General features: G+C 38.5%; 1 protein-coding gene and 1 long non-coding RNA gene across 3 annotated transcripts; both read left to right on the top strand.

Annotated features, from left to right (window-relative positions):
• Positions 1-331: 331 nt before the first annotated feature.
• LOC128608464 (uncharacterized) lies at positions 332-7,401 on the top strand. 2 transcript variants are annotated; one of them, XR_008386076.1, is made up of 3 exons: positions 332-373; positions 1,600-1,727; positions 6,495-7,401. It is a non-coding gene; the product is annotated as an uncharacterized LOC128608464 (long non-coding RNA). The 2 variants fall into 2 exon arrangements; XR_008386078.1 differs by lacking the exon at positions 332-373 and adding an exon at positions 546-735.
• Positions 7,402-7,414: 13 nt separating this feature from the next.
• On the top strand, positions 7,415-10,821 carry LOC128608446 (zinc finger protein 236). The gene has a single exon (XM_053626151.1). The coding sequence runs from the start codon at positions 7,523-7,525 to the stop codon at positions 9,317-9,319; it is 1,797 nt and encodes a 598-aa protein (XP_053482126.1). The 5' UTR covers positions 7,415-7,522; the 3' UTR covers positions 9,320-10,821.
• The last annotated feature ends 3,541 nt before the right edge of the window (positions 10,822-14,362 follow it).

Raw genomic sequence — 14,362 nt, 5'->3', positions numbered from 1 at the left:
ATAAACTGCCCTAATCAGAGATTAGGCTAATTTTGGTTTATATTATGAATATCTATGTTATGAATTATGAATATCTATATTATGACTGTCCAGGATATCTCTGTAATAATCCTGCTTTCACTAGTGCCTTTTTGTATAAATTATGCATGTGCCTTGTTATGTAAATGAAATTTGACATAATTTAAATTCCAGTGCAATTTAAACATTATTATTAACCAATCTCAACTGTCGTGTCTGACGCACTAAACTGCGACACCACAACAAGCCCCACCCCTATCCTTCTTTGTCCCCGCCCACTCATTCATTCATATTTGGTGTTCCGGAAGTGCGCGAGGGTCGGGTTAGCCAGTGCCTGCGCGAGCTGACTCGTGGGGTGAGAAACAGTTTCATATTGAATATTTCTGTTTAAAAAGGAAGTGTCACTACGGGGCTTCAGTAGTATAGTGATATATAGAGCATGTGGCTTGAACGATAGCCTTGTACACATGCTGTAACCTTAAGAAAGTTTGAAATATGGTTTGTAAGCGAGCGGTGTTTTGCGCACGGTGTCACCGGCTCGAACCCTCGGTACGCAGAAAATGGCTGGTCGCAGGTCCGAGCTCGGAGTCTCTCCTCACAGTGCGGCAGGATAGAAACGCGGCTAGCTTTCGCTCGAGCTTTTCTACAGGAACGAATTAAACGCTGTTAGCGACACGGGTTCGAGCCACTACATCGACTCGCAGCATCAAAAGAATGGTAGGCTAAATGTGTGTGTGTTTTTTTAAAATCGGACCTCCGACTCCGTGTAATGGCGTCCGTTTGTGCCCGTGTCGCTTCCTCCCGCAGGACATTTCTGAGAGCTTTGAGTCTGCGCTTCTTGTCAAACCTGGAGACGGGGGCGTTTACTGATGCGTGCACCTTGTTTATTAAGATCATTTACAGAAGTAAATGACTTTCGATAGTATTGGTGTTTAACTAGTAAGGACAAGCGAGTTGAATTAGGGGTAGATATTATACACATAATGCAAAAGAAGCTATATAGCAGATAAATATATAATAAAAAATTACACACACACACACACACATACATACATACATACATACATACATATATAATATATAATATATAAGTCTGGTACGTTTTATAGCCTGTGCAAGCAAGAGCCTTATAATATGAGTATCTAGAGTTTAATTATTTACCATAAAACACAGTTACAGATCATGGGTGCATGGAAATTAACTGCAAGTGGGATTTTTGATGAATACACGAAGGCTGTGGGTAAGACTTTTTTTTCAGTACAATAGCTTAAGAAGTTTGCTGAGTCCAAACTAAACTATAAATGTTGCCTAAGTTGGGAGGCACATGGCAGTTTAAAACGCAGTTTGGTGGACTTGAGTCTCACCACAAAAAAGTGGACTATTTAAATTCCATTTTCATGACTTAGACACATGATGGCTTTTGATTCAAAAAACAGATGGTAGAGATGAGATGTTTACTAAAATGCTCAAAAGTCATTCCCTTGTGGGTGAAAAAAAAAACCCAAACAAAAACAATAGGCCTAAACAATGTCTTGAAATGATGAGTTCTCAAAGTTATGCTCTTTTCCATGTTCTCAATAGGGCACAGATTGGAAGCATGAAACCTGCTAGGGACATTTCATGTCAAAGATGTTGGCACCCTGGGTCTTGACACCATCAGTAACAGATCTTGGGGTCTCAGCATCAGAAGGCAGAAAATGATGTCAGAGGTAACTTTTAAGTTGTGTGTGTGTGTGTGTGTGAGAGTGAGAATCACTTGTACCTTTGTGTAGCAGCCAAAACTATTGGCCAGTGTGTGTGTGTGTGTGTATGTGTTTGTGTTTTAAGTTTTCTTTGAGATCTTAGCAGTCGTGGCTAAGTAAACGCCTATGTGCAACATGAATAACAATTGGGTGACATGGTGGTGCAATGGGTAGCGTTACCGCTTCACAGCTCCAGGGTTCCTGGTTTTGTCCTGAGCTCGGGTTACTGTCTGTGTGGAGTTTCTGTGCATTCTGTGCTTTCCGTTTTTGGTGTGGTTTTCACCCGGGTTCTCTGGTCCGGGTTCCTTCCACCTCCCAAAACGTGCCAGTATAGGTGGATTTGGCTACACTAAATTGCCCTTAGAGGTGTGTGTGTGTGTATATATGTGTGTGTGTGTGTGTGCGCCGGCCTCCTGATGAACTGGCATCCTGTTAAGGGTGTTTCCCTGCCGTACTTAAACTCTTATAACATCTAACTAAACAAACTGCTTTTATCACACTCTTGTCACTTTGTTAGATAGTGGTAACTTATTGTTGATTGTATCATAAATTAAGTGGGATTGAGTATTTATTAAACAAAACATTATGATAACAAGTCCTGTAAAACAGTTCCTCAAGTTTTATAATATAAAGTGCGACATTACTGTAGTAACTCAGTCCTGAAATAAGATAATTTAAAAAGATATAGTAATGCTTGGCAAATGGCTAAAATATCTGCCAGAAGAAAGTTAACCAGACAAGACTACTGTCCAAGGGAGTATGTAATGACGAACGAGTAACAATGTGGAATACAGAAATACACCTGTTTTATGTAAGGAATTCCACACAATGGACTGCGCTGTTATAAAATAAACCACACGGGGTGGTATGATCCGGCCCGATGCAAAACAGATTAATATTCAAAGTGTGTATTACGCTTATACCACAGCGATTTGCCAATATTTGCACATTTTTATTTATTAATGAATGACATATCACACTTTTTAACTGTTTATACTGTAGTTCCATTTAATGTAGAGCTGCAACAAATAATCGATTATGAAAATCGTTGTCAACGAATCTCATTATCGATTAGTTGGTCTGTGCGTGGCATGGGATAAATTTACTCACTACGTTACATCTGTTCCGAAAACACGCATAGGAGAGTAAATACTAAAGTTGTGTCCCAAATGACGTACTATACACTTACACTATGTACTATGTACTCTACCGTCTAGTGTGTGAATTTTAGAAAGGTAATATTGTCTCAAATATAACACTAGCGTTTTCTACTAACCGGAAGTATAAGCCGCTTCCTAGTTGACGGCGCATGACGTCATATGCACGTAATGTGACACCGCTAGCTTTAGTCTAATACACAGAGTCACCGACAATGACTTTCTTCAGTTTACTGTTTGTCAACGTTACCTTTTATTCCCAACATGTCCTCAGTCACCATCAGACGGAGGTGAAATCGTCAAGTGACAGGAAGAAAGTGTGCGACCTCCAAGTCCTCTAAGGCAGGAGAGCATTGTAGATTAAACACCGCGGAGATCGAACAGTGCTGCACGAGCACAAACTTATGTTTAAATCCAAAATGCTCCACTGTGTGTAAGGGGCAGGGGAAACTGGTGCAAGTTGCTTAAAAGGTTTAGTTTAATTTAAGTTTATTGTCGTCATATGCTGTATGTGCGTGCTTGCAGTGTAACTTCTGTAGTTTATTATAATGGAAGTAATCTGTAAATAACAAAGCCGTGTTACTCCTCACGCGTGGTGTAGATGCACTGATACAAAGTGGGAGCGCGAGTAAGATCTGTAATGTCTAAAACACTATGATCAAAAGTAAACAGAAGTAAAACATTATGCCTAAAGTCAGTGAGTAACAGAAACCACAACGTGCAGTGAAAGTGAGTTCTTATTATTAATTTAAGAATGTAGTTTAATTCAGTGCTTTTTGGTCATCCATAAAAATAATGCAATATATATATATAAAATAATAAAATATTAATTTTATTTATTTTAGTTTATATTATATATAAGTATTTATGCATAATTTTTTTATGGATGCACAAAAAGCACTGAATTATACTACATTCCTAAATTAATATTACAAACTCGCTTTCACTGCACCTTGTGGTTTCTGTTACTCACTGACTTTAGGCATATTGTTTTACTTCTGTTTACTTTTGATCATTTAAAAGTAATTAAACTACAGTCTTAAATTAATATTATATATTCTGGTGTGTGTCTGTGTGTATTGGGTTCTTTTCTGTTTTGGACAAACAGTTGTGTAAAATTTTAGTCTGAAGTTTATATTTGTAACGCCCAGTTTGTGGATTTTATTTTAAATAAACAAAATAAATGGTACTGAAAGTTTGCCCCCCCCCCCAATCTGATTAATCGGAAAATAATCGGCCAATTAATCGATTATGAAAGTAATCGTTAGTTGCAGCCCTAATTTAATGTTGTGGAAATTAGTTATTTAGTTCCTCTTATAATTTATATTATAGCTGTTATAAACCGTCATTTCTCACCAGCTTCTTGTTTTTCTCACTCTTGAACTTAAGACAAAAAATGCAACTTGTCATGATACTGAGAATCCAGAAAGCACAAAGTCCTCTGCCCTGAAGACTTTCCCATGTCGGGGAACTGTAACTGTTACAAAGTGCTGACACCTGATAGTCCTTTCATAAATTTTTCATGCACATCTTCTAAGAGAAAACCACCATATCAGTGATAAAAAAATTTTCTTTGTTATGCAAAAACACATTTAAAAATAATCAGTTTATTATTACTCTTTGATTATGTGGAGCATCCACAATGCATGTCCCTGTGAATGAGCTATTCACAGGGTCCAATTGGAATGATAACATATTAGAAATAGCATATTAATATAAACCTATGATTAATGTTACAGCTAGAACTACTGTCAGAGCCATGCTGTAATAGAAAATTAATGCACGCCTTCTTATTTGAGAATTGAACAGCATTATAGTATAAAGCAGGCAGTAGGTTCCAATTGGAACCTGTCATTGGTATAGCATCATGCAAATAGTTTTGAAGTGAGTGTATTTCTGTCTGGACAAGTACCATTTGTGACAACAGAGGTATACAGTGGGGGAAATAAGTATTGAATGCGTCTACATTTTTTTCAGTAAATTTTCAGTGAGGTTATTCACATGAAAATTTCACCAGACATCAGTACTAACTCAAGAAATCTGGAAATATAAAGAATTCACAACATTAAAGTCCATAAATAAAGTTATGTGTAATAAAGTGGAATGACACAGGAAAAAGTATTGAACACACTAAGAAAAAGCAGTTATCCAAGGCAAGGCAAGGAACCAACTGAAATCCATAAGTAATTATACCCCCAATCTGTGCAAATTAATATCAGATGGGTTAGTAAATTTATGGTCTATAAAAAGGCTTTTCGTTACCAAGGTGACACACAAGAAACCTCTCTTGATGGGTAAAAGCAAAGAGCTCTCTCAAGACCTTCGCAACTTTATTGTTGCAAAACATATTGATGGAATTGGATACAGACATATTTCAAAACTTCAGAATCTTCCAGTAAGCACCATTGAGGCCATTACCCGCAATAGGAAGCAGTATTACTCCGTCATCAACGGGAGCCATGCACAGGAGCTCCTCTCAAGATTTCTGACCAGGGGGTCAGACGTATAGTAAGAAGAGGAGCCCAAGAGCCAAGGGCCACTCGGAAAGAGCTCCAGAAACACTTGGAGGCAGCAGGTGCCATCATCACAGAGAAAACAATAGGCAATGCACTCCACACCTCACGCTCACCCCACAAGACTCCATTGCTAAAGAAAAGGCATGTCGAAGCTTGTTTAAAGTTTGCTACAACTCATTTGGACAAGCCTATGAAATACTGGGAGGGTGTAGCCTGGTCAGACGAGAGCAAAATTTTACTTTTTGTCTGTCATACTACACACCATGTTTGGAGAAGAAATGCCACTGCACATCACCCAAAAAACACTATACCAACAGTGAAGTTTGGAGGTGGAAGCATCATGGTGTGGGGCTGTTTTTCATCACATGGTACTGGCAGACTTCATATAATTGAATGAATGGCCCATTCACCCTGACTTTTATCCAATTAAACAATATTTAAAGACAATACGTTTAGAAGAATGGGCCAAAATCACACCTGAATACTGTGGCTGATTGATTTCTTCATACAGGAAGCGTCTTGAAGCTGTCATTACAAAGGCTTCTCCATTAAGTATTAAATAAATTTCAGTTAGTGTGTTCAATACTTATTTCCTGTGTCATTCTGCTTTATTACACATAACTTCATTTATGGACTTTAATGTTTGGATTTCTTTATATTTGTGGATTTCTTGACTTAATACCAAAGTCTGGTGAAAATTTCATGTGAATAGCCTCATTGGGAATATATTTACTGAAAAAAATGCTGACGTGTTCAATACTTATTTCCCCCATTGTATAATGTTATATACTTCTTTTCTTTGTAAACCATAGCTATAAACACTATATTATAAAAACAAAACACCATCTGCATGCATTGAATTTATATGTAATACATTTATTTTTAAAAAATACATTTGTATTACATTGTATTACCTGTTAATGTTTTTCCCATTGTTGAAAGGAGATTGTTTATATGCCATATTGAGATTTAAACTTGAATTTCACAAAAAATCATAAATTCTAAAATTTTAAATTCTGCTAATTTTATTTCCATAATTGCCGTACTTTGTTCTTTTCCAGATTAATGACCTTTCCCAGTGGCAGTGATGAGGATGGAGATGGCTGGCTCCCACAGAAAAGAAAATGTTCTATTTGCATGGTTTTTACAAGTGGATTTTGAAGAAACGTTTCAGTGAATTCTCAGGTAGTTTTAAACTGATTAGTACGCACTGAGTGACGTCATTGCTCCTTCTTTTGCAAGCTAACAACCAAAGTTAGCATATTGTTGTTTCAAACATCAGAGGATATTGTTCAGGACCTTAGCCATCCAAGGGGACTGATGTTAACTCTATCCGAGTCAATCAAAGGTAGGTTTTATGGACAAGGTTATAAATGAGAGGACCTTAATGGAATTTTAGCCTGAAAACCAAATCCCCTTCCATCTCAGGAGTATCTCACGAATAGGGTGGTACTGATGGTGGAGACAAAGCAAGAAGGGAGTACCACACCATGCCTCTGATTCAGAATTCTGTTAATTCAATCAAGCTGTCAGAAATGGTGTCACCATGCCTGAATCTACACCAGACAATATATGAATAGCTTCACAACTGACACCCGGCATAAGGACTAACGCCATTTAATCAGAAATGAATGAACCAATAACCAAAGTGATATATTTTAATCCTAACCTCTTATCCAGTGATTACCCTGTGAAGGACCTTCACCGACAATCCCCTCTAAAGAATAGTAGTAATAAAATATATGATGAAAGTTTCAGTCACATTACCAAAGAGGAGGTGAAGATACAGGACTTTGCAAATGTTACTGGGTCTGAGACGGTTGAAAAGACCAGAGACTGTGAGGACAAAAAAAGGACAGAACACCGCCTGGTGTACAACAGTGCAAACTGTACAATTCCGGTCCCATTTTATGAAAGACAGAAGGGATTTGATGTAGCAATGCCTGAAGCTGTTACTAGTGTTAAAGAAGCCATGGGGCAGGAAGAGGTCTTTGCAGCACTGGATTTAAGCCTGCCAAAAAAGAACGTCAGGGATAACAAAGAAAAGTGTAAATGGATTCTAGATCCTGAATACCATATTTCATTAATAATGGAGGTAGATGAGATCAAGGATGACACTCAGCATGTAGATGTGGTGCAAGATGAAGACAATGAAGATTACTGGTCTCACATGGGAAATGATTATATGAACAACTTTCACTTAGAAAATTGGGATCACTGTCCTTCTGCTTCACATATAGCCATACCATCTACATATGGATCAGTCATGTGTCCTGATCCAAAGGATACACTTCTCATAGATGACCAAGGTATTCCTTACACTCTTACTCCAGATGGTCAAAAAGTTCCCCAGTTAGAACCTTCTGAAATGCCAGTGACTGCCTCAGATGAGACGGGATCCGCAGAGTCTGACATTCAGATGTCTTTGGCTTTTCAGAATGCAGAGCCTGACCAAGAGTTATTTCTTCCAGATTTGATTTTGGAGGATTCATCACATAGTGTCTCAACAGAAAGCTCACAGGCTACAATAGTGCTGGAGAAGAAATCTCCCAATGATTCCTCTGTTGAGCCCGGGCCAACTGCATTGCCACCGATGTCTACTCTGCCTTCCCTTCCTATTCAGATTATGGCTAGTAATACTGATTCAAACACACCCATCCTCCTCCTCCCACCATCTCACCTTCAAACACTTACAGCTTCAGCATCTAATGCTAATTCTGAACTTATGGCTCTGTCGCTACCTTTTGCCCTTGCCTCAAACACACAGTCCACCCCTGTCTTACTTGTTCTTTCATCTCCTGAAGTGTCCTGTGGAATTCAATCTTCCTCAATTTCAGGACATTTTTCTTCAGTTTCCTCCCCATCATCTGTTGCACTTCCTTCTTCTTCGAGTTCACCTGGCCCTAAACCGGAACCCATCTCTTGTACAACTGCTATAAATCTCTCAGGACAAAATAAATCCTGTAATTATTCTGCTGCCCATACCTCACCCATTGCTTCCTCCAGCACTTCCTCTGTGAACTCTTCAAATCTGGCTAAGCAACTGAAAACTGATACATGCTCTGACATGCCTACTTCTTTCCAGGAAGCACTGCTTAGATTAGCTGTATCTGCTGAACAAAAAAATGAAAACCGATCCAAATGCACTGACAAATCTTCAGTCTTTAGCTCGTCATCTTGTACTGAAGCAACTCAGGCACTAGAGGAACATTGTGACACTGAACAAGTGTCACCCGTCTCTGAGCCAGAGTCTGTCTCATTGGACCGAACAGACTCTTTATTAAGAATCCCTGCTGAAGACCTTCCACTCCAGTCCTCTATTTCCCCTCCTAGTCCAGACTCACCAGTACTTCCCACCAACCATTCAAAAAAACAGGATGCTCAGGCATTAGGCCCACGTCGCATTCTTTACTGCCAGTACTGCCCACGGGTTTTCTACTACCTCTCAGACCTGGAACGCCACTCCATCACACACTCCCAGAAGAAGCCGCACATATGCCAGCTGTGCGGCAAGGCTTTCAAGCGCTCCAGCCATCTGGAGCGGCACAAGCATATCCATACAGGTGAACGGAACTTTGAGTGCCAGCTTTGCCCACGGCGTTTCAGAGAAGCTGCAGAGCTGACAAGGCACCAGCGGGTACACACAGGTGAAAAGCCTTACCAGTGTCTGTTATGCCATATGCGGTTTGCTGAGCGTAACACTCTACGGCGGCACACTAAGCGCAAACATCAGGGTCAGCAGCAGGAAGCAATGAACACAAAAGCAAAGCCAGAAACCGAAGGGGTTTCACTTGTTGGTATGCACGAGCAACAGGAAGAAAATGCAGAGTGGTATATCTCAACGTTGACTGAGATGGAGTCTGACAATGACACAGGAGGAGAATGAAAATGAAACATTACAATGAGGCTTCATTTATATATTTAGTTGTTTTTTTTTTTTTTTAAATTATATTCGCAGTTTATTTACTTTTATATTTAAATACTATAGTTCTCATTAAGTGTGCAGTGAAAATGTCCACTGAAATCCACTTAAATGGATTGCTATATATGGCAATACTTTGGCTTTGTTAATCCTTTACCTCCTATTTTTACCCTCAATACGTCTTAGAATGTCTTAATTACACGAGTGCACATTTCTTACTCTGGTCAAATGAACCACTTTGCTGTGAAGGTCAAGTAATCAGATTTGTTGACTCTTGATTAGTGCTTTTCCTGTGATCATTTAAAATGCTTCACAAACTTCATTACCAAGTAATGTATCATGTTACATGATGCATCAAGGCACCTTCAGAGGTATAGAGTATAGCGAGATGTTAATTTCAGTTTCCTATTTTTATTTTAAAATTGTACAGATCGTTTTTTTTTTTACTATTGTGCCTTGAAATACATTTCATCATTTCAATTGCTTATTGCTTTCAAAAGTAATGCACACTGTGAAGTAGAACATTTAAAGTTTATACTCAGCCTGTTATTCCTACTGCTTTCAATTTGCTGTGAACATAGAAGTGTTCTCTGTATCATTGATTGTCGCTAGAAGAAGTGTTAGAAAAAATTGTTGCTCATTTAAAGTTTGGGTTGGTATGTTATGTTGCAGTTTGCTATATATCAATAGTAAGAAATGTAAATAACATTTAAAAACAAGTTTTGATGTGTATATAGATAGTGTTTGCTTGTTTTAATTAAATTTGTAATTACATTTCTTAATTTGAGTGTGACTCAAAGAAATGCACATCAGCAGAGTAAATATACTGTGTAATATGTTAATATATTCCCTGTAAATAACAAAAGATCATCCTGGGTCTGATTGCCCTAGGGTTAATTTAAAACTCTATAGTGTGTATTTCATATATAATTAGCAATCTGAATATTTGCACACTTTAATTAAAGCATGCTTGCTGACCCTTATCTCTCACTTTAGTGATTCTCATGATCAATTGTGCAGGCAGGTTATTCTGCCTTAGCATCACTGTACTGCAAATATTCAAAGCAGTTTAGACAGAGCTGTTAAGAAATATTACCTAAATGACACAGTTGGGGTTGCAGTATTGTGCAGTACTCTGTATATTCTTAAAGGATCAATTTTATTTATTAAACTCCTTATACTTTAGACCTGCCATGGTGCTATGTAATAAAAATGTAATAAGAGGGGGTGTTGTAAGCTTGTAAGCTTCACAAATTATTATTTTAAAAAGAATAAGCAAATTGACTGCCTGTAAAGTACATGCAGGACGTAATGCATTCTGTATTAATCATGTTAACAGATATGTGGTAAGATCAAGCACTTCTATGACACAAACCACTGGGTTATATTCGACACATGCATAAATATGAGCATATGCCATAGTCTGTCACACTGTCTCATATCACAATAAAATGCCTTAAAATAAAGCTCGTCATTGACATTTTCATTATCAAAAAATGCTTTTTCATTTTTGCCATTGTAGTGGTTTATTTTAGTATGGCTTTGATCAGTAATAATATCCTTCAAAAAATGTGGAAAATTTTAGAAATAATTTTAGACACATGGAAAACATTGACCTTGAGGTGGATGAGCTACAACAGGAGAAGACCACATCAGGTTCCACTCCTATCAGCCAAGAACAGGAATCTGAAGCTATCATGGCCACAGGCTCACCCAAATTGGACAGGGAGTTAGAAAAAAAAAATCCAGTCCTTTTCCATTCTTAAACTGTCCAACTGTGGTGAGTCTGTGCCCATGGTAGCCTCAGATTCCATAAGCACTGATACATCCCCATACCATCAGACATGCAGGCTGGACTGAGCACTGATAAAAAGCCGGATGGTCCCTCTCCTCTTTAGTCCTCTTTAGTTTAGCGGACGCGGCGTCCATGGTTTCCAAAAAGAATTTCAAATTTGGATTCGTCTGACCACTGAACAGTTTTCCACTTTGCCTCAGTCCATTTTAAATGAGCTTTGGCCCAGAGAAGACGGCGGTGTTTCTGAGCCCATGCAGTGATTTCCAGTATGGAATCATGCCCATTTTTAATGCAGTGAGGGCCCGAAGATCACGGGAATGCATTATTGATTTTCCCCCTTGTCCTTTGCGCAGAGATTTCTCCAGATTCTCTGAATTTTTTGATGATATTATGTACCGTAGATGATGAGATATTCATAGTTTCGCAATTTTACATTGAGGAACATTTATTCTGAAATTGTTCCAAAATTGTAGACGCAGTTTTTCACAGATTGGTGAACCTCTGCCCATCTTTACTTCTGAGACACTCTGCCTCTTTTTATACCCAATCATGTTACTGATCTGTTACCAATTAACCTCCAGCTGTTTTGTTTTAGTAACACTTACTTTTCCAGCCTTTTGTTGCCCCCATCCCAACTTCTTTGAGACGTGTTACGGTCATCAAATTCAGAGTGAACTTTTTTTTGCTTAAAATGGTACATTTCCTCAGTTTAAACATTTGGTATGTTTTCTCTGTTCTATTGTGTATAACATATTGGTTTATGAGATTTGCAAATCATTGCATTCTGTTTTAATTTACATTTTACACAGCATCCCGACTTTTTTGGAATTGGGGTTGTCTTTGTGTGATGTTTGTTTACACGCTATTAACCTTGCAAGGCTGTGTGTGCATGCATCTGTGTGCATGTTTTTTATTTTATTTTATATATAGCCAAATGTCCTCACAAGGATAGGAATATCTTACAGTTTTGACTTTTGGGGACATTTGGCTGAGGAATACTGAGAAAAACTGCCTTTTAATATTTTTTATTCTTAGCTTATTAGTATGTTTAGGTGTAGCATAGCATTAATTAATTGCATTAATAATTTGATGTAATGTAATAATGTAAGGTCCTCACATGGATAGTAAGCCGTGTGCACGTGTGTGTGCACGCACATGATCCGGGTGTGCACCCCAGATGTGTCTTTGGTCTGTGTTCCATTTGGCAGCATCTTCAAAAGAGAGGATGCTGTATGAGAAACAACCTGACAGGCTGTGAGTTTGTTTGTGACTCGTTCTTTCTCTATCATGGCTCATCATTTGTTACTTAATTTGTTTTCTATATGTGGGGTCTTTTTTCCACCCTGCAAAGCATTCTAATGTAATTCTTTCCCCATTAGCTAGTTAGCCTTGCGCAAATGGATGCATGCCAATCCATGCCAAACTGCTGAGGTCTCAGAAACTTTATTATTTATTTATTTATTTATTTATTTATTTTCATTTGGTTTTTATTTCCATAATTTAACATTCAAAAGACTCAACATGTTGTGCATTATAATGTATTATTTGAATATATTCCCTGTAAATGGCTTTTAAAATGGTCTTTTGCATCACCAAACATTCTAATCTTTACCCTTTAGGTAGTTATTTTAGCAGGCAATTGCCAGTTGCTGGCTTCTCATCTGTCCTCATATAACCAATCATGACCTTGCTCTGGTGTGAGTCGACTCTCATTGCACAGTGCTGCCACTGGATGGCAAACTCATTCCAGATTTCCGTGTGCAGTGCAACATAAGAAACGACCTTAACCGCATACTGTCTTATATTTAATGAAGCTCTTGATGCTGATACACTGAAAAATAACATTTGCAGCACTCTGTGGTTTCATACATTTACCAAGTTAGTATGTTCGGCACAAAACCTTCATATCTATATGTCTATAAAGATATGTTGGTCTTTTGTTTTCTCATTAGTTTCTCATATTTGACTGAATTGAAATCGATTGTGCACCCAGTACTGAAGAATACAGAAGCCCAAACAATATAAACAGTAAGTGCTTTTCAAGCTGCGCCACTCAATGACACAGGCTGACCAAATGAGACCGGGGAGGGAGGTTGGGCTTAAAAGGAGTGTAACAGGTGTTAATCAGAAAGGGATTCTCAAAAGGGGGGCATGGATATTTGAAAAGGGAGTGAGAGATTACATCATTTTCCCTTCACGTCCTTAGACGTGTCACTGTGTGTTTGAGTGAGTCATTGCTGTGCACTGCAGAGAACAATGCTGTGGACCAACACACAAACCAGCAGACATTTTGACCTGAAGTACAGGAACTCAGATTATCTCCCATGATCAGTATCCAATATACAGTATTTTACAGTCTTATCTGAATTTGATCCCTTACCGGTGTTGTACTCATTTAGATGCTCTACATGCAGGCTTTAACATCTGCTTCTTTCAGTCCTGAGCTCTATATATACAATCTGCATAAAATAATTAGGATTGAACTTCCTCCTGCACTCCAGTTCTCCCTCTCTCTCTTCCTCCCTCTTGGTCTCTCTGTATGTCTGTCTCTCTCTCTGTCCCAAACACATCCACCCCCACCACAAACACACTGACCTGCTGATGCAGCAGCACACACTGACATGCCTGTCAAAGTGGCTGAACAGGTGGTGCTGTAATGACCACCCTCTGCCCATCCCCCTTCAACCCCCCCCCCCCCCCCCCCACACACACACCCACAGACACACAAACAGACACACGCACACACAGTCAATCATGCACACAGACATACACTCAGTCTCTACATTGATAGCTTGATCCACAGGATGCCTCACTGCTGTACATGTGTGTGAACCCATACATGTTCTATAATGTCATAGCATCTCTCTCTCTCTCTCTCTCTCTCTCTCTCTCTTTCTCTCATACACACACACATATAAGACTAACTATCCATGTGAATACCTTACATTAACATAATTATTGATTAAGCTAATTAATGCTAGGCCTACACCTAACCTTAACCAAAAGGACATCGTTTGGATTATTATTATTATTATTTTTAAATAAAAGCTGAAAAAACCCAAATTTTTCTATCATGTCCCCAAAGTCAAAACTGTCAGATATTGATATCATTGTGGAGACATTTGGTCCCCACAAAGATATAACACACACACAAACACACACACACAGGTTCATATATCTTAGAGTCACATGTGTTGTCAATGTAACGTAAC

The sequence above is a fragment of the Ictalurus furcatus genome, chromosome 1 (genome assembly GCF_023375685.1).
Source record: "Ictalurus furcatus strain D&B chromosome 1, Billie_1.0, whole genome shotgun sequence".
Taxonomy (NCBI): Eukaryota; Metazoa; Chordata; class Actinopteri; order Siluriformes; family Ictaluridae; genus Ictalurus; species Ictalurus furcatus.
Note: the sequence above shows the minus strand (reverse complement) of the source record. Positions and strands in the feature narration are given on the sequence as shown.